We start from the raw sequence: 20997 nt of genomic DNA, 5'->3' as shown, positions 1-20997 counted from the left end.
TATATATATATATAAATATATAAATAATCATTTTTTTTTTCTATGAAATGCTTTGGACTTATAGTACATACGTATCTCTATGTTACGAATATGCGGTTCAACTGAACCTTTTCGTAATATTTCAAAAGGAGATTTGCCAAAAAGATGAAAAAATGCACAAACACACAAGTTTGGAATTGCTTTCAAGTTGAGTCACCTGGTAACATTGATGCAACATCAGCTGTCACTGAGACAGTGTGTGTGAAACTGTTCTCTGCCAAGGAACTAAGTTTGCATTGGATATGGAACCGCTTAGCATTGGCATTAACGAATAAATGAAGCAAAAGCACAATAGAACTGGCATCAGAATGGGACGGCTCCCATTTGACTATTGGAATAACCACATTACATTCATTGAACGATGAAATTGGAAAACCAACAAAAGATAGTGAAACGATTTTTTTTTGCGTTTCTCAATATTTTAATATTTTACTAATGTTATTTTCACAAAAATTGCACATTGTCAAATTGCTCGGAAAAAAAATATTATATTTAAGAAAGTTTTCTCACAGAAATAGCTTTTTAAGCTTTGCCGTAGATTGCAATTACATTTTACAGAACAATCACGCTGCAATAGAAACAAGATTATAAGTTAATTAATATTATTAACCGTTATGAATTGTTTCAGTGAAGATTACTCTAATATCGAGAACTTCTATTTATATATAAAATAGAAATTAATAGAAAAAATAAGTTTTTATTATTTGTCAGTCTCGTTAGTTTCTCAAACTAATGTTTGCAAAAAACATCTATTCTTTAATCATTCATAAGACATAAATCTTTAGCTCTACGTTGATAATAACAGTATTAAAAATAACAATAATAATAGTATTAAAAAATAATAATAGTATTAAAAATAGGCTAAAGAGAATGACATGTTTCTTAACCTGAATTTCCGGTTTTTTAAATCGCAATTGCTGCGGGATACGCGTAGAATTATCAAGCGACTTCGGTTCTTTATAAGCTTCTTAATTCGCGCCGTAAAGTTTACTACGTAGGTCGTCGCGACGCGGCGAGACAGCAGGGAGAATTAAATTTACGTTGCCTCCTTCGCAATTAACATTGCGTCGCAAGTTCGAGATTACATCGAAAGTCGAAACGAGGCTCAAGGCAATCCTCCAAGGTCGTTCGCAGATAATTAGATTTCGCCGCAATTGTAAGTAATTTTGCGTACCACAATTGCGCCGATGACACTCAAGAATATCTTCGAATCTTTCTCTTATTCTTTATTCTTTTCTGATAAAAATAATTGGTAGAACAGCTACATGATATACAGAATAATTCTGAAATTTTTCTCAATTTTTATCTAGAATAATTTTTATCTAGAATTTTTAATCACAAATGCTAATTAATAACGATAATTTCAATGTGGATTGATCGATATGGAGTAGGCATAATATATGAAATAGGCATAATATATAATTAATACATATTAATATAAATTAATATGAATAGATATAATACATTTTTTTTAACAAACAAAAAGTTTTGTCTATAAAACGTTCTATTTTTGTTTTTATATTATCATTTCTTTCTTTATTGTTTTAACACTTTTTATTATTGCATTAATATTATTATATTAACAAGACTAGTTAGTTTCAATTGAATCTGTAAACTCCCAAATAAAATTATTTATTTATGGTTTCTTTGTACTATTGTTAACATTATTGTTATTGCGTTATTATACATGTATTATGTCAATCAAACGTTTCGATGTGTATGTGAATAAGTTTTGTTGCATTGTGATTGATTCTAACAATGTAATCAATTATTGATTGCACAATATTGCGTCACTTAACACAATGTACTCGTACGTTTAGTGTAGCATAATCAGTACGCTATTAATTAGTGTATTAAGTCTATTTTAGTGTATATATAATATATATATATATATATATATATACTATAAAATTTCATCTATAATTTTATGCTGTGTAATAGAAAACATTTGCAACACAGTTATATCATTTATTATTTTCTAAATTATTCTTCAAAAGATATCACTGAGATCTCACAATTCAGTTTAGAATTAATTATAATAAATGTTTGATTTTGAAATGAGGCATATCTCAAATATCAAATGAATAGAGTGTGTTATATGATATGATTATGTGACTAATGTCATAATAAGCATATCTTTACATTGCATACTGAATGCAATAGCAATAATATAAAATATGTAATATAATCGGCTATTACAAGAATACATAGTACGACACACATACAATAACATCAATTTAACCGAGTAGAAATTATGAGCAAAATAAAGGTTCGACATATTTTTAATCATGGAAAATCTTCCTGCAATATGCAATGAATAGACTATTGTAATAATTAATATTTAAATTTAATGTGTAATTATAAATTACAAATTAATTATAGAATGATATATGTTAATATGTAATTTTGTAATTATAAATTATACAGATTATGAATATGTAAATCTATAATCACATATTACGAATTATTAGAGAAACAATAATTATTTATGAATTGAGTTAAATAAATCATTGTCACACGAATACTAAATTTTTAAACTGAAAGGCCAGATCTTTATATTTTTTGAGGTTTCGAAAATAAATACGCTAATTCTACATTTCTTATTCGAGTATCTTATGCATTGAAGTATTATTTAATGCATTTAAGTATTATTTATCATATTTCAGATTCTTTAAATCTTGCTGTCATCATTCGAATTTTATTATTTTCTTTTATGAATAATATCGCTTAAATTCCTTTGCACAAGCTTCTCTCTCCTGCTTTCAATTTCTATCTTCTTCGTTCTCACTTCTGCGGTTCACTTCCAGAGTAAACATTTGTATAACTTTCACCTCGCTTCACATTTGCTCGCATCTTGCAGTGAATAGTTCAAAGTAAACGCACATAATTGTTTACTTGCATCCTTTTGCCAAGAATTTAAGGTCTTCCGCTCGTCAATTTTCCTAATTAGTGCTAATTATTCGAGCGCATGCGTGCGAAAAATTCCGAGCGAGATCAATTTTATGCGCATAAATTTATTCGTGGAATCTATAACATATCAAAACGATATAAAATCATATAATTATGTAAGTTTATCGGTGTTATAAATGTAAAACTAATTTTTTTCATTAAATAATAGGGGAAGCTCAGGCAAAGCAGATGTGTTAGATTTGATTTGAAGAAAAATGACAATTAAAATTTAAATCGAAAATCTTTTTTATTCTTATAATTTTATTAACGAAATCAACTTTGAAATAAAATTAAATTTAAAAACTTGAACATTTAAATGTCTTTTTAGTCAAAACAAAAAAGAGAAATCAACCGCTTTACTCCTTTGCACAAAGTGGACGTCGAGTGGAATCACTCGAGCAATGAGGATAAAATTAAAAAAAATCAAAATTAGTGTCAGCAGTCATCACAAAAATAACTGCCAAATCTTCTCTAGCGCGGCCTTCATGAATCCATTGGTGTACTGACTGTACTGGATCCAGTCTTCAGACGGTGTATTCTTCAGAAATTTCATACTGCGTTGTGCAAAAAAAAAATGAAATGTAAACAATCCATTTCGCTCAAAAGATTGTCTATTTTCTCTGTTTTCCTGGTATTTTCAGTGCAATCATATACCGGGTAAAGAGGATGGGCCACTTTGCCCAAAGAAACTTGGCGTGAATTTGAAAAGGCTAAAATAAGTTTAAGCAACAAGTGAAAAATTTTAATCTCGAATACACATTTAAAGACAGAGAATTCTTATAAAAAAATCATTCACACTGATTAAGAAATAATTATTGCTAATAATTAAGCTATGTATCTTAGCGAAAATCGCAAGAAAACACACAATTTCTTTTATTTCTCTGTCAATGAGCGCAATCATATTTGTTTTGCACTTTCAGTCATTCCTTCAATGGTTAGAGATTCATAGCATTATCTCAGATAGATAAGCAAAAATAAAACATATTCGCTTTTTGAGGCTTCCTGTATATTTTTTTTTAGTTTTACTAAAAAAGTCAAAGTTCATTTGATCTTTTGACTCAGCTAAATTTTTAATAACCAAATTTATATATTATGAGCTATTGTTATTAGTTATTTTCGGAGAGCTTGTAGTATTCTATTGTATGAGCTATGGTAATGATTTATTGAAATGGCGTAACCACAAAGCGCAAGATAGAATCAAATACATCGAGAATTCGGTTTAATCGAAACCTCAAAATGATGTGATTTAATTCTAGCTAAACCAAAATACACCTGTCCTTTCTGTTATTTGAATATTCGGATCTTAGAAGAGATTCGCACGATTTGAAATTCACACGATAATATTTTGATTATTCATTAAATTTTCTAATGTTGCTAAAGTAGTTTAATAAAATCATTTAGAATATAAAATGGCTCAAAGCGATATGATATTTATGAATTATTTTTTGCTACTTGCCGAATTTTGAAGACAGTCAGTGTCAATACTTTATTCCGATATCTGCGGCACATAGTTTCTATGGATATCTAAAGAGCTGAAGAAGTTGAAACCACTTGGAAATCCGCAAGAGAGGAAATTATCGAGACGTCCAAACTTTGACGGTCCGTAGAATAAAATTATGCGACAGCTTTTGCAGCTTTTGTTTCGTTTCTTAACATAAATTATGAATAATCCTCCAAGTTCGTCCTTTCCAGAACTTACGTCGTCGTAAGACAAGAGTTGATTTTAATATAATAATGATAGCTATAATCAGCATATGATAATAATATAATTTTAGTTATTTTACAATACAAAGTCATATATAAAATAGATATTTATAATAAAATTAAGAGAAAAAGATACTTTGACTAATAATAACGATCGCATTATTGTGCGTAATATAAATTTGAAATCTTCTATCTTCTATGGATAGATATCACAAAATCGATTAATAAATTAATAAAAAACATTAATAAATTGTAATTAAAAAGTTATCCGATAATAAATTATTAAAAAATAATAGTTATAGATAGTTGAGGAGTTTTTTTTTAAGAATATTGTATATCATATATTTGTATTTTTGGATAAATGGGAGAAAAATTCTGCAAATAAATAAAACAAATCATTTCTATCAATTCCATTTTATTATGAGTTGCGGAGAGAGCGTGAAAAAGTTATACAGTATTGCCAGTTATAATCAAAACAAAATAAAAATAAATATTGATTAACAAATATTTACAAAAACTGTTTTTCTACATTTAATTTAATAAAATGTGTATTACAATAAATATCTGGAAAAATGAAATTCTATTCATAAAATAATTATTTTAAAAGGAGAAAGAATAAATTTCTACAGTTTCCAAATCACACAATTCAATATGGGTCTACTTTGAGAAAATATATTTTCATGAATATTTGTGTAAGAAATACGTAAGAACAATTAACGTTTCAAATAGTGGGCATACCTTTGGGTTGGCTCGCGCCGTAAATAACGGGCGACGTGGTAGCTGAATTCTAGTCCAGTCCAACTAGAACGTAATTAGAAATCCGCCACGAGAATCATTGCCAAGTGCCGAGGTGATTGGGATTATCGTGCGCTACAAATTTAAATTATCTTAATTTCTCCAATAATGAAACAACTAAACGTAACGTTATTTTGCGATATTTTTCATTCTTCAGTAATCACAAAGCTACTTTATTTATTATAACAATAATTAAATCTCGAAATTATCAATGCAAATTTATTTAATGCGACTTTTAATATCTAATCAAGAAGCTTTTAATGACTTATGTTTACGATATCGAAGTAATCAGCTGATTAAATTTTATGATGGTGAGATTTAGTCAGACATTTTAGAAACGTCCGCTATTGCTTTAATAGAGGCTAATATTACCGGGTTCACTCTGCGTCGTAAAATCGGAAGCGAAACGACAATTCTTCGTCGATTAAATTCGCCGACGCGTCGATTACTAATTTTGACGTGCAAGCCAATATCGGCTCCAAACCTCTGGGCTATCCCGCCGTATAACTGTCGATATTTATGGAGAACAACTCTTTAATAAATACATGTATATATTGGCGTCGTGCCGGTGTCAATCGCCGTCCTGATACACCTGTGAAATCGATAATCGTTTCTCGTTTATCGGTGATGCGAGCTTTTTGATGATCTCCCGATAAACTTTTCCGTCGCAAGCAATCAAAGTTACAAATTGGATTCGTGCGACGAGCGACAGCGAAGTTATGCGCGATGTGTTGTAAAAATAACGTGGAATACTTATTGAGGATTTCAATCTAGTTGAAAAATCCACACATTCATATGATCCATGATAATTATTACGTTAATTATTATTACCGATAAATGTCAATTTAATGTTGTTTAAGCCCTTAAGTGATATACTGGATTATACGTAATGGCTTTGCTGTGACCTTAATCGTATACTCCGTTTCCTTTAAATTCAATTCGATATGGTTATATCCATCTTCAGCATTGCGATAAGATGGTATACATATATATGGCGTGTTCGCGCATACATCATTAAATGTATTAATCGGTTAAATTCAATATAGATATATAGCTGTATATTAGATGTTGCGAGAGATTATACGATGCATTTTAGTCATTTAAGATTCAATACATGCAGATCTAAATCCATCGTTCAACGATTGGTATATGTACCTAAGTAAAGGATATAAAGCAAATAAAACAAATGATAATAATAGTAATGACAACGATGATTACAATACATGCAGTGTAGCTTTTTAGCATCAAAGGGACATTCGCGATCGCTAATTGGCGCATCGTGGATTAATTAACGCCTCGCAATCCCATTGTGCAACAGTTCGTTTTCTACTTTTGCGTAAAATAACGTGTAAAACTAACGAGATCGTTAGTGGCAACCGACTATTTTTGCGGGATTAATCGATGCCTGTGCCGATTAATTGAATTAATCCATTATTCTCCCTTTTTCTCATTTCTTCAGCTTTATTCTAAAAAATAATGTGACAATGTGAAAATGAATATACATCTGCGTTAAATTAATTAAATAAACCTAAGTGCTTCTGAATAACGAAGATTGATATCGCATCTTAATTTGTTTGAGATTCCATTTTAGATATCTGTGTGAGATTAACTTTTATCTTCAATATTTTTCTTTTTAATTGGAAGATACTATGAATGTTGTTTCTGTCTTGAATAAATATTCTTTAGATATGTATTTATTATAAATTAAAAATTTTTTTGCTAAAATGATTTTTATAGTCATTTCACGTGGACTTTGTGAAAATGTTGACATTTTTTTGTGCTTTTCATTTCATTACTATTTAAAATATATAGAAAGAGAACTAAATTTTGAATTCTCCTTTTTCTCTGATGTTTTCAGGCGATGAAGATGAGCAAAGTGGGCAACCAGACTAATTCGCAGGACCCACAGGCAGTGAATTCACGCGTTTTCGTCGGAAACCTGAATACATTTCAATGTAGCAAGACTGATGTGGAACGAATGTTCCAACGCTATGGTCGCCTGGCTGGTAAGTTTAATATTATAGTAAAAATTATTTCTGATAAAAAATAAAGTTACTGATTGTGAGATAAAGTCATTAAAGATTAACTACCAAAAGTTCCGCATACAAATTTTTATAAAATATATATTTCAAACTGAATACGCTGAAAAATAGAACAATTAAAAGCAGACTATATAAAAACGTAGCTAACAAGTGAAATGTTAAAAAATACCGGTCAAAAATATCTGTTGAAAAATATGCTTAATAATAGATCGTGGAGAACGAAAAGCTTAAAAATATCTTGTTTAAAAACAAGAATAATTTAAAAATCGGTAAAAAGTTCCATGCTTTTGCAAAGTGATATTATGAATATATGTATATAAGTAAAAGAATTTTATTTAAATTATTAAAATCTATATTTTTTCTGCATTTAGGATCAAATGTGTCTCTTTATAAAGAGCAAATCCATATCTAGATCGGTGGATTATCTGATTTCATTTATCTTCCCTGCATCTTAATTCGTTTCAATTATACTTCGCGGAAATTTAGCAGCCTGGCAATTCCATCGGAATAATTTCTTCTCAATTCTTTCGCACACGAGCGCGAACGTTAATCCTGCGAGCTACTTTATTTTCTGAATTTAAAAAAGCCCACGATATTAATAAAAGTAAGATAGCGACGAAAGAAAGATAAAAATCGATTATTGTGCGAAAAGAAAGAATCATTTGATTATTTCCGAATGTTCTCGATCCTTCCTAAGGCATTCTCGATAAATCGAATCGCGTGAGAAATCGACGGCCTGATAACATTCGATAATTCGCGATCGAATAACTTATTATCCGGCGCGGAAAAATTGCATCGAGAAGAATAGTGGAAGGGGCAGCGGGGCTCCGGGAAAATAGGATCTCGGTAACGCAATTTGTGCCACGGCGACTTGACCTTCGATAGCTCGAATTGGATATCCGTCGGTCTCTAGTTTCAGGAGGAGCGGCACGATGACTGCCGCTGCCTTCTCTTCCTTTGTAAGCCGTAACCTCGTTTACTTCGCAATCGCAGGATTTGTTATCCCGGAAAATCATTTTTCTGCGGGGTCTTGTCCCTTCTTGGGAACAAAATTACGATTGCGATCTAGAGTGATAGATAGACGAACGATGATAAATCGAGAATGACCATGTGAGGTCGGCCATGATCGACGATCAAGATAATATCAAATCTCTCGCTCTTTTTATTGAATCTATATTGTAAACTATTTATTACACGGAAGGGATAGTTTTTGTCGAAAAAGGATTTTGTCGAAGTAAATCTTTTTTCAACAAAAATCTAAAACTTTAGCTTATAGATACAGATCTGAAAATAATTTTGGATCGTCAAAATAATGACGTAGGAATCGTAAGTATGAGAAGTAATGCTACAAAAATATTATATGCATTTAAAGTATTCTAGCAACAAGCATCTTACGTAATTATTTTGATTGTTCAAACAAAATTATTTTTAAATCTGTATCTAGATAAATTTTTAGATATTTTGACTTTTTTCCATGTATAATTCAGCACAAAAATATCTCAACTTTAATGTTAATTACATAAAACAGACTTATAAAATCTAGTTAATTTTTTTCAAAACATTCAAAGTTATAATTCAAATAAAGATTTGATTAAAGCAATGTTCATTTGAGAAATTAGTTAAAGGATACAATTTTTATTTGTTCTAACTCACTCTATTTATACCTTATACTTACATATTAAGTTCAACACATATAAAAAGGGTGAATATATAGTACAATAAATAATATAATAAACCAACGGGATAAAATTTATATAATAAGAATGAAGAATGCTGCAAAATTAGTTTCGTGTCGACGCAAGTGATATTGGTGTTCGCCAAGTACATCGCCGGATATCCTCCGGACTGGGAAGTTATCCCACCCCGGTCTGTCCAGCAAAATCGCAATTTCAAATGTCGGATGTCGAAATTACAAGGAACGCTGCTAGCTGCCGATAAACAGCTTACTTTCTCAATAAAGGACGAAGACAATAAGGGCAACTTCGTCCTTGCAGGAATTAAGGCGCTCTCTGGATTAGAGGGACGCCGATACGAAGGATAAGCCGCGTCCTGTACGGAGGCGACGCCGCGTGCAATGCGCGATAGCAGATAAATTACAAATTCTACGAATCGAATATCTCTTTTACAAACAACGTTTAACGCGAAAATGTATACAGTCTCCGGCTTTCTGGAGAATTGCTTCTTTCTTTCTGTTTGAAATTCGGTTTAAAAACAAAATCCTCAACAAAGATCGCTCTCATTTTAGTAATTTTTCCGTGTAATTTTATATCTTTCTTACACAATAAAACGAAGACAGATTATTAAATGCGTATAAAAATCGTATATGGTTTTGCTGAAGTATCTAAAAATTTAATTCTAGATACAGATTTGAAAATAATTTGGACCAAGGTCCAAAAAGATAATTATGTAGGATATTCAAGCTAGCTGCTAAATTAAATGTTAAAATTTTTTGCAGTATCATTATGTTTGAATTTCCTACATAATTATGTTGATTGTTGTTGTCTAATAAAGTTATTTTCAAATTTGTATCTAACAAAATTTTCGGACATTTAAAAAAAAATTTCAATAAAGCTACTTTTCTTTCCGTAGTAACAATTCTATCTTGAGTTCTTGCTTTTGTTTAACAAATACTTGGATAATGAATAAATAATATAACTAAATAACGAGAAAATCTATATTATAAACTGGATATCTTAGTATTTAAATATTTTAATGTGAATTTTATATACATATTCAATTTTGCAAACTGCGCGCTGAAATCATCATTGATCTTGAAAAACGCATCATAGAACTATTTAGTAACATTACAAATTAAATTGACAAGCAATTTAATAATATTGCTGTTAATAAACATCTTTAAACCTAAATAATTTGTAACCAATTGTAAACCAATAATTACTATCATATTGTAAATAAATAATAATTATCGTATAGTAAAAACTGTAAGTACTAATTGATCAATTTGAAAGAATGATTTTTTTTGACCAACATTTAAACATTGATAATTCTATAAGTGATTAAGTTTAAATATTTCGCCATAATAAAAGAGTTGGACAAATTTTTTTAATTAATAATTATAAATTGATAATTTTTTTTAATTAAGTAATTTTTTTTTAAATAAATTATTTCTAATAAACTTTGTACATATATATTATTTAATGTCTCACACACACACACACACACACACACACACACATCTGCGCACGCACGCACGCACGCACGAACGCACGCACGCACGCACGCACGCACGCACGCACGCACGCACGCACACAAAATTACATACATTTAATAAAATATATATTTATATAATTTAAATCATAAAGATTACAGCCATTTGAGGCAAATGTTTTTGAAATATTTTTTGATCAAAAAATATTGACTGGTCAATAAAATGTTGAGAAGCGACAAGTGGATTGCATTAAAAAAAATATATTTAATATCAAAAAAGAAAAAGCGCAATCAATTTTTTTTGGTTATGAAAAATTCAATTTTTATAGTTATTCAAAGAATTTAAACGAAGGGAATATTTTTTGAACATCCTATACATAGCTGTATTGGAAGAAATCGTCACTAGAATGATTTAAATCTGTACTGTCGAATGCCCAGATAACAACACTAGACAGTCTCTCTGCCGACAAGTTTTCCAATATAAAGTTGATATTTGTTCTATATAAATGCCAAAACATTGGAAAAATTCACTGCAACAGGCCCTCAACATAGTACTGTTGTTATCGAGGCACTTGGTTGTCACTTTGGTGAATGACGACTTTTACAAAAAACATAGTTACGGAAAATACAAATAATTGTTACAAAGAGCGGACTTGTCTATTTTTATGTAGAGATATTTTTATCAAATCAAACTTTGATTTCCATTTTTCCATTTCAATATTTTACCTTTCTCACAATTAAATTTATTCGATCTTTTATTATTATATATAAAGGCGATTAATTAAATCACGTACAACTTTTTTATTACTTAAAAGTTTATTAAAAAGTTTAAACTGTAATAGTTATTAAGGGGATTCTAAAGTCGTCTGTATTATCGACTAAATATATTTTTTATTTATATAATAATTATTTATTTATATAACAATTATTTTTCTCTTCTTTCATTGATGCGAAAATCTTTTTCCAGAATTAAAGTATACGCATTAATACGTGTCCGTGAGGTGGAAGTCTATGCTGAGAATGACAACAAATTTCGAAATTGACAATCTTCTTTATCATTTCTCCAATATGACGCTTTATAGAGTCACGTCGTAATCAATTTTTCTTATATAATCAATTTTTTTTATATAAAAGCTGTGCAATCTGTATTTACAAAATAGTAGTCCTAGTAGTTTGTATGAAGAAACGTGGATTTCTTAAAGTTGGACTTAAACGTCTAATCAAAACGTTGTTGTTGTACAAAAATTTACGTGTATATGTGCGTGAAATATTGATGTAGTAATATGTAGTGATGTGTCAATTACACGTATATCGTCTGTAAGTACTATTTACAATATGACTAATTGTACAAATATTCAAAATAAATAAGGGCTATTAAGAGCCAAATGCTGGAGTGTTCTAATTGCGAAAACAGTATATATAATTATGTTAAATACATTAATTAAAAATTAAAAGATTAAACATTAAAAATTTGACAATAACCATACGTTTTGATCTTTAATGTGATCATCTTCAGCGGATTAACATTGAATAACGTGTCTTATGACAATTTACACAGATGAAGTGTGTATGATTTTTAATGTCTGATCTTTTAATTTTTAATTGATGTATTTAACGTAATTATATATATTGCTTTCGCAATTAGAACCCAGCGTTTGGCTCTTAATAGCCTTTATTTAGTTTGAATATTTATATGGTTATTTTAATTGAGCTATTTAATATAGTTATTGGTAATGATTAATCATCTTTAAGATCCCCTTAAGTAGTTTCCGTAAACAAATCTTATATTTTGCTTTAACAAAAATGTTAAAGATTCGTTTATTTAATATACAGTCTTTCTTAGAAAAACATTATAAGGTGTTATTCTTTCATAAGTTTTTACTATTAATTTCATATTTTTTTAAATATATTTAAATTTGAGAGATTAAAACTGTTGCTATTAAATTTTTTATATTTAATTTCTTCCATTTCTTTTTTGATAATTTTATTTAAATTTTGAAAATAATATACATAATGTGAATCAGAAGAGATAGACATAAAAGTTCCAATCTGCTTTAATTTAATTTTTAATGCCCTCTATATATCTGATAGAATTAAAGATAAATCCTTCCAAGATAAATATTACTGAAACTTTTGCTCGAAACTTTTTTTGGAGTTTGACACCGATATCTTATAATGATTCTGTGTTTTTATTCTTATCAAATTCTGTAATAGTATTAAAATCTAATTACCAATTTTGAATCGATCTTGTTTGCCGAACGAAATCTTCCAAGCATCTCTGCAAAATCACGTGGCTGATTACATTATCATTAACGTCTACAAATGTCAAAAACGATCGATACTTCAAATAGTTCCGTAACGATTTTTTGATGCGTGCTCTTGTCTGGATATAATTTCGATATCGAAATCGAAGTAAATGTTTTTTTGTTTATCAAACTATTTCTTTATAAACAGTTCTGATTTGCATTAGATATAATAAGAACTAGAATACTTCGGTCGTCATCGTAATATATAAGAAATTAACATAAAACATTTGCGCAAATATTAAAAGAATTCGAGCTCAATTGTCTTTACGCATACTAGACTGAGAAATAATTAAAGAAATAAAAACTCTGCTACTTTACATTTGTGGTTTGTTTCTACAAAATCAGTTAAAAATTAATTCTACAAATGTAAAAATAAAATCCTTATTTTTGCATTTGTAGAATTTAAATTTTCTTATGTAAATTGTGTAGTTTAAATAATAGTGGCTATATTATAATATTTATATAACATTACACTGTTTTACATATTTGTAGTTTCCTAAATTAGTTTTATTTATATTTTTATTTTCTTTTTCATTTTCTTTATAATGTATGGTTTTAATATAAAATAGAGGTGTATAAAATATCTCTATCTGTAAAACAGACCATGCTAAATTAATAAGTTTGCGTTATAAGTTTGCGTGTCAAATAGTCCTATTGTAACTGAAGGCAATCATGTATTTATTTATGAGAAAACACTCAAAACAAGAAACTATCGCGTTACATGTTTGCATTTTACAGATCAGCCTAAAATATGTATATAAATGAATGAAAAATGAAGAATAAAGATGTAAAAAGATCCTAGAAAATCTTATTTACATCCATTTGTAGATATTTGCAGATAATTCTTGTGAAAAAAAAAGAGTAGGAATATATGACATTACTTATTTTACTGCGTCAATTTTGGGATTCATTTTGTCAGACGCATTTTTGTTTCTCTTACGAAAAAGTTAATTATTGTAAAATTGCAAAAATTATAAAAACTGTCACATTATCTGATAGAAAGCACTTTTTAAATAGTTTGTATTTGTATTTCTAAAATTTTATTTGCAGCTTTTGTTTAAGAAATATTGTTTACAAAATGATATATCGATGAGTTGTTCTTCTACACACAGGTTCTATCACATCCGAAAATAATATTTAGAAGTCAGAAAAATAAAATAATAAAGACAGGCAGAGGGCGTCGTATCAACTGGTCCGCACCTCGCACATATATACTCGCACTTACGATCGCGCATTTCGCTATCGCGGTTTTTATGACTAGAATAAATTTCGTCGCGGAACGATCTCTTGAGCGCCGATATCGAACTCCCGCACCCGTCTCGCGTGCACAAATGCACACATAACACCGTTGCCGTCCCCTTACGTATGACATGCGCGCAGACAGCGATTTAAATTCCGGAATAAACGTTATGGCGATGACGAGTTACGTTACGAGGATCGAAGATCGATACGATCTCCTTTCGACCGATATGCCGCCGTGAAAATGTGAGAGGGGGGGATTAAGCTTTGAGATATGGGGATGATATAGTGCTTTATCGGAGAGTCGAGCTCCAAAGCGCTAAATGTTTCGGGAGATCGACGGGATCGCTATGTAATACATGATAAATTTACCCTCTTGCTTGGGAAATGCGAAATATTTGTATAGACAAATCAGGATGTCAATTGTATATCTTGAAAATTACAAATTCACTATGCTTGCAAATTCACTATGTTGATCAATGAAATTATAAACATTCTAGTGAATTTTATCACTTTTGTAATTTTCATTTCATTTCAAGGTACGCAATCGACCCCTTAAAAATTAAAACCCGGAAAGAAACAATTAAGTGAAGTTGCGATCTTAGTGGCAATTATAATGTGAAAATATATGCTACGATAAAACATTTACTAACTTATTTCAAATATTTTTTTTTAGGACAACGCGCATTGTATACTGAATTTTTTCAAATTTTAAACAAAACTCAATTTAAATAACTTTGTTATTAATATCCTACAATTGATAACAAAGAATTAAAAAAATTATATTACATAATGTTATTATGTCCAATTGGATTTTCTATAAAAATGAGAATTTTTAATATCTTTAATTAATAATTTAATGATAATTCGAGCATATGATTAATAAATTAAAAACAACAAAATCAGAAATTTAAATATACATACATTTTTAAATCGTACAATTATATTTTATTTAAATGATTATATTTTATTTAACTTTTTATAATGTTGCGAACATGCAGAAAATGTGTATGCTCTTTTATATACTTTAGATTTTATATTTTGCAATTTCTCGTATATAAATAAGAGATGTCGATATGTTTAAAATGTATTAACGTATTAATTGATTAGCCAAGCTAAATTTACGCAAATAACATTTGAACAGCGTTTGAATGCTTTGAGTCATACTTAAAATAATAGGGAATTTAATTATTTTATGAATATCCAGGAAATCGAATATTGAACGGCTAATGTTGAAATTAGAACATTTCAATTAAATTAGATAGAATAATTATATTATTTGGAGACAACACGATTGAGTTTTAATTGGATTAACGAGATAATCAGATAACTAAACTTTTATAAAATAAAGAAAATTTTATGATACAAACATGGAAAACATTATATGCCATATTTAATTACAGACACTTTTATTATTAAAATTTTTTTTCAAAAATTTTCAATAAACAATCTGTGATCTAAATCTCAAAATAGTTGATAAATGTAATGTTTGATTTTGTTATACTTTTTCTCCATTATCGGAATATTGATGAAAAAAAGAGAAAAATAAGAAAAATATGGAATACTGCTTAAATATAACATGTTAACACAATTTATTTCTATTAGTGTTTTGAATGTGATATTATAAAGCCAAAGTTCGATCTTTTTAAAATTCTTCTATTCAACAACTATGTGTACTGAAGAATGAGCTGATAACAATAGCGACGATGAAAGCTATGAACATCTCTTGCGCTGAGCTTCACGATGAAGCGGCGCATGGAGCGAGAGAGAGGAGAGATTCGCGCGGACAGTATTTGCATTCTAACGCGTACATGCGTGCGCATACATCTGTGTGAGTGCGTGTAGGTTAGATTTACATATTTGTTTCGGCATAATGAATTCCATGCATGGTCAGCTGCTAACCACGCAAAAGTTATTACGGGTACACAGATTACAGGTCGCGTCCGCGTGCGACTTGCCGCTCGGGCAAAATCGATCAGCAACAACGCGCTCTTGTTTTTATTAATTTGGTTTGCAAAAATGTTTAATATTCCCCGGAGTTGTATTTAATCGTTCAGAAATGTCGTTATTTAATTTGGAGATTTTTGCTCACGGTAGAAGTTTATCCAATTAAAATTTTGCTCTATGTATTTGCGCGGATAGTTCTCTGGAGAAAGGGAAAAAAGAGAGTTACTTGAGAAAGTTCGTAGTTATGGAATTACGCGCGATACGATCCACCAATATATTACATATTTTTCCAATGTTTGCGAATATTCCTAGAAATTATGCGGTTTTCTTGTTTAATTTTTTTGATAAATTTCAATCATTTTTTTGCAGTTCTCTCATATGTCAAACATACGTAGAATGGTTTATTTAAAAGGATTCACTCGATCGTTTCCATTACTGAAAGTTTTATGCTGGATGTGTTTTTCATATAGAAATTTACTCCATTATAAAAAAAAAATCTATAAACCATATTTTGTAAAAATTTTTTTTTAATTATTTTAATATCAGAAAATAAATGTTTAAATAAAGCTACGTGTTTTTATACGAACGTATTAATGATACTTTTCATGCTTTTCTGATCTCGTTTATAACTTACAAATATTGATTACTGTTACATTTGTTGTTATAATTATTATTTATATATATATATAATTAAATAATTATTCAAAGAATTATATGTTTAAAAAAAGTTTTTAACATACTATTAAACGCGCTGATTCGCTACATTGTCCTTTTCCAATCATTGTTTATGTTTATTTTATGTAAATTTTGAGAATTTATATTAAGTTCTTGTATTAAATTTTAAAATATTTCATAAATAAATAAAACAAGGTTTATATCAAATAAAATAATAAAAATAACAAAGAACGCACGTTAAAAATAATATATTTAGCATAAAATGATAGCATAAAATTGATATTTTTCAAATTGACATTTTTATGCGAATTTATTTATTTTATAAAGTTTGCAAAATATAATTGACTTTTTATATCTTTTTGATAGGTATCTCTATGCACAAGGGTTATGCATTCGTGCAATTCACAAATCCGTTTGATGCACGTAGTGCGTGCCTCGGTGAAGATGGTCGCACCGTCCTCAGCCAGATTCTCGGTGAGTAAACTCTTCTATTCTTTTGCCATATTATTTAGAGAGTCGTTTAAAGAGACACAAAAGAAGGTTGGACGTGCCATATTTCTAGCAAATCAAGCCTCGCTGAAAAATGTTTTATGTAATCTCCAACGTTGTAAAAGATGTTACGCATTCTATAATTATATCATGTTCTATACTTGTATCGTGCATTTCGTAATATTTATACCGTATAAAGTAGAAGAGTATTTTAAGTACAATGACATTTTTATAAAAAGAAGAAGATTGCTTATTCATAGAAAATCTCTAAAGCAATAGGATTACGGCGATGAAAGCCTTTTTTTATCATATCGACATATATTGTAAAGCAATAAAGAAACACAACGCTGGAAAAAGGGCTTCGCATTAATATGCAACGGTGCATAACGCCGGCGATATAGGAGATCTCTTTGACATGATCATTTATTCAACACTTGGAAGAAAGTGTATCACTCTTAGCGTTTAGCGGTGCGAAATAGACATCGAGCATATTCTATAAGACATATTTATGACTTGCGTAAAAATATAAAGAGCATCGCAAGCCTGCGATAGATATTGAAAGTGCAATATGGAAAATATTGTAGAAACGTAAATTTTTCAGGTAATATTCTATCGGCTTTTTTAACGAAATTATCTTCCCTCATTTGCGGGAGGGATAAAAATGTTGCATTATTGTACCTACATGTACAATATATCGAAATAATTTTATAATATAATTAATCGAAATTTTGTTTACATAATTTTCCATTCGTAAATCCTTTTAATTCAATAAAGCGAATTCAAAATGCAGCAGCTGTCGAACGTTAAGTAAAATTATTAGGAAAATTATGGACTTCGGGGATCTACGGTATGTCGTATCAAAGAAGAGGTATCTCGTGGAATGATTTATAAACTCATTGTATCGGAGGGAAAAGAGCGGTTTGCTTAGTGAAAAGTCACTCATGTGGACGTAAATTATGGGAATCGCGTGTATTTCTCTTGCGTCTGACAACCTAATCCGGCATAGCTGACGTGGGTAAATGCCGGTCCTTAAGATATTAAATTAGAAACACCGCATTCGCATTAGGACGCGTGGAAACTGCGGAAACCTTTCTGTAACCGTAAGGGTACATCTCGCCGATCGCTTGGTTATGACACACGGCATAGAGCATCTTACAAAGGCTCCTGAATAAACCATACGCGTGAAATAAACAAACAGCGACGATGGGATTGAAATCCGGGACTTAACGCTGAGTGCAGTAGCACACGTGCGGCTACCATAAAGCATCATAATCGGCTAAGTAAAGCAGATCGCATGTCTTTGTCGTAATAACATTATGTAAATATAACAATATATAATAATATAAATTAGTGTATATATTTAATAATAAAACTTAATTTTCTTTACAAAATTAGGTTTTATTATTAAAAATTTATCCTACATTAAAAGAATATGATTTTGCTGAAATATCTAAAATTTTTAGTTAAATACTGAAAATAATTTTGTTGAATTATCAAAATAATTAGAACACTTAAGTTGGTTCTAGACTATCAAAATTTTTTGTAATGTTGTTTATAACTTGAGTTTTTTAATTATTTTAATGATCTGACAAAATTCTAATAAAATAATAATAATCTAAAATAATTGTTTTTAAATCTGTGTATCTATAAATTTTTTAATATTTCAGCAAATACGTTCTCTCCATGTAATTATTTAGTATTGTTCACGTTCGATATAGAAATGCGAATTTGATGGAGCTATTTGATTTCTAAAAGAGAAATATGAATAGATCATTTAAATGATTTCTTTGCCATTATATGAATAGCATACATATCAAATCATTCAAATAATCTATTAACTTTTTCTTTAATATGTTGATGTTCTCGACATTACATCGTGTTATCAAAAGAGGATGTTAAACTAGAGCTGTTTTTCGGCTAAAATGAAAAAATTCTAAGATATACGAGTTTTGTATATTATATTAAAAAGCTATCACATTAAAGCGAAATCAAGTGATGTATCATTTATCTTGAGGAAACATGGGAGAAATCATGATTTCTTTATTATTTTATCATAATATAAAAATCAATAAATCTAATACTGTTACATTTATTCATAAAAAGTTATTAGTACAACACATCAAGATATTCTGGAAATTAAGCAACAAACATTAGATTATTTACACGTATAATTTGTAGGAGAGTGCTTGAAGAGTCCAATAAATAATTGTTTGGTTTCGAATTCTAGCTTTGAATATAACGAATACATTTATCTATTATATTTATTTAATTTTTTATTAACATTGTCGTTTCTGTTTTTTAATTTCAAAGACACCTTGACATTTTACTTAATAACTTTTAGATTTTTTTGTTTTGATTTATATATATTATATATTATATATTATAATGATTTCTTTCACGTTCCCCTGATGTTTCTCCAAGATAAATGATACACCACTCGACTACGCTTAAGTAACCCTAATATGATACATCATTTGTACATCCAAGAACTTTTTTATTTTAGCCAAAAAAGTCCTAATAACATTCTCCTTTGTGATTGGATAAACAGATACATAAGCAGACGTGAAAATATATAAAGCTTCTTTGGAGCATAATTTATGCGGAAATTTTGGGAAATAATTTAGGAATCAAAATGCAAGAGATATAGCGTGTATTGGCCGCATGTGCATAATTTTATTTGATATGTATTTATATATTTTTTACATATCTTACTTTACTGCATCAATTTATTTCGCAATAGATAAGTATATCATATATATATATATATATACGGATATTTTATACGGAGTTTATAACGTGAAAGGACTGTGATCCTTATGGAGCTTGTAGAGCTCTGAAATATTCGTACGTTTATTTGTCATCTATATGAAAAACGTTCATGAGATTTTCGAACATGCCCATGGGACATGTGAGATTGTTGAGGCGTATCCTATACGTCCCTCGTATAATCCATGTCCTTCATGTCGTACATGTGCCACGTATGCTACCTCTCGAGTATCGAATGCGCGTATCAGCATCGAATTTTTCAGAGTATTCTTCCTACCTCGTAGTACAACCTTTTTCGGCCGTCTCTCACACTAGCTGCTTCTTTATGCGAGTGTTTCTCACAGACTCATGTCGGCAACACTCTTCAACCCGTTTTCCAACCGAGTAGAGAGTTACCTTCCGCAATCTGTTAATTACACGCATGTGATGTACAGAAATTAAATTAGACGAATATCTTACGCGAAATGAGAAACACGATCCATTCGAGCTGCATATGAATTTCCGTAGAATATTTTGAACATCAAATCTCGGAAATTAATGATCTTCTTTTAAAATTTTTCGAATTTCTACAGTTTGTAAATTACGTTCTAAATTCGAGCGCGGTTCGGCCCTTTTTTGTTTTTGCCCAAATATTTCTCTCCGTTTCCGCATTATAGAGCGCGCAGGAGCTGTCCACCCTCCTATTTCTAACCAGCTTTCCTCCCCTTCTCATCCCTGCGGCAAGTCGCACTTGTAAATGCACGCCATCGTCCGCGCGCTCGCGTCCGCCAGCGTGTGTACGTGCTTGTCCGCCCCGGAGGTAGGCGAAGCATCGGGCGAACCGCCGGAAACACAGTTCTTGCATTAGCCGAAGAAAGATTTCTGGGGTAATCGTGGCG

At 29.9% G+C, this 20997-nt stretch overlaps 1 protein-coding gene across 4 annotated transcripts in view; it reads left to right on the top strand.

Annotated features, from left to right (window-relative positions):
• The window catches only part of LOC108693084 (uncharacterized RNA-binding protein C3H8.09c-like), a 213225-nt gene that overhangs the window by 104469 nt on the left and 87759 nt on the right, over positions 1 to 20997 (top strand). For all 4 annotated transcript variants that reach the window (XM_018201776.1, XM_018201773.1, XM_018201774.1 and 1 more), the window contains 2 exons: positions 7346 to 7493; positions 17231 to 17338. In XM_018201776.1, coding sequence (XP_018057265.1) covers positions 7349 to 7493; positions 17231 to 17338 — 253 coding nt within the window. In that variant the 5' untranslated portion in view covers positions 7346 to 7348. The remainder of the gene's footprint in view (positions 1 to 7345; positions 7494 to 17230; positions 17339 to 20997) is intronic.

The sequence above is a fragment of the Atta colombica genome, unplaced genomic scaffold (genome assembly GCF_001594045.1).
Source record: "Atta colombica isolate Treedump-2 unplaced genomic scaffold, Acol1.0 scaffold88, whole genome shotgun sequence".
In the NCBI taxonomy this organism is placed as follows: Eukaryota; Metazoa; Arthropoda; class Insecta; order Hymenoptera; family Formicidae; genus Atta; species Atta colombica.
This window is presented reverse-complemented; position numbering and strand designations above follow the sequence as displayed.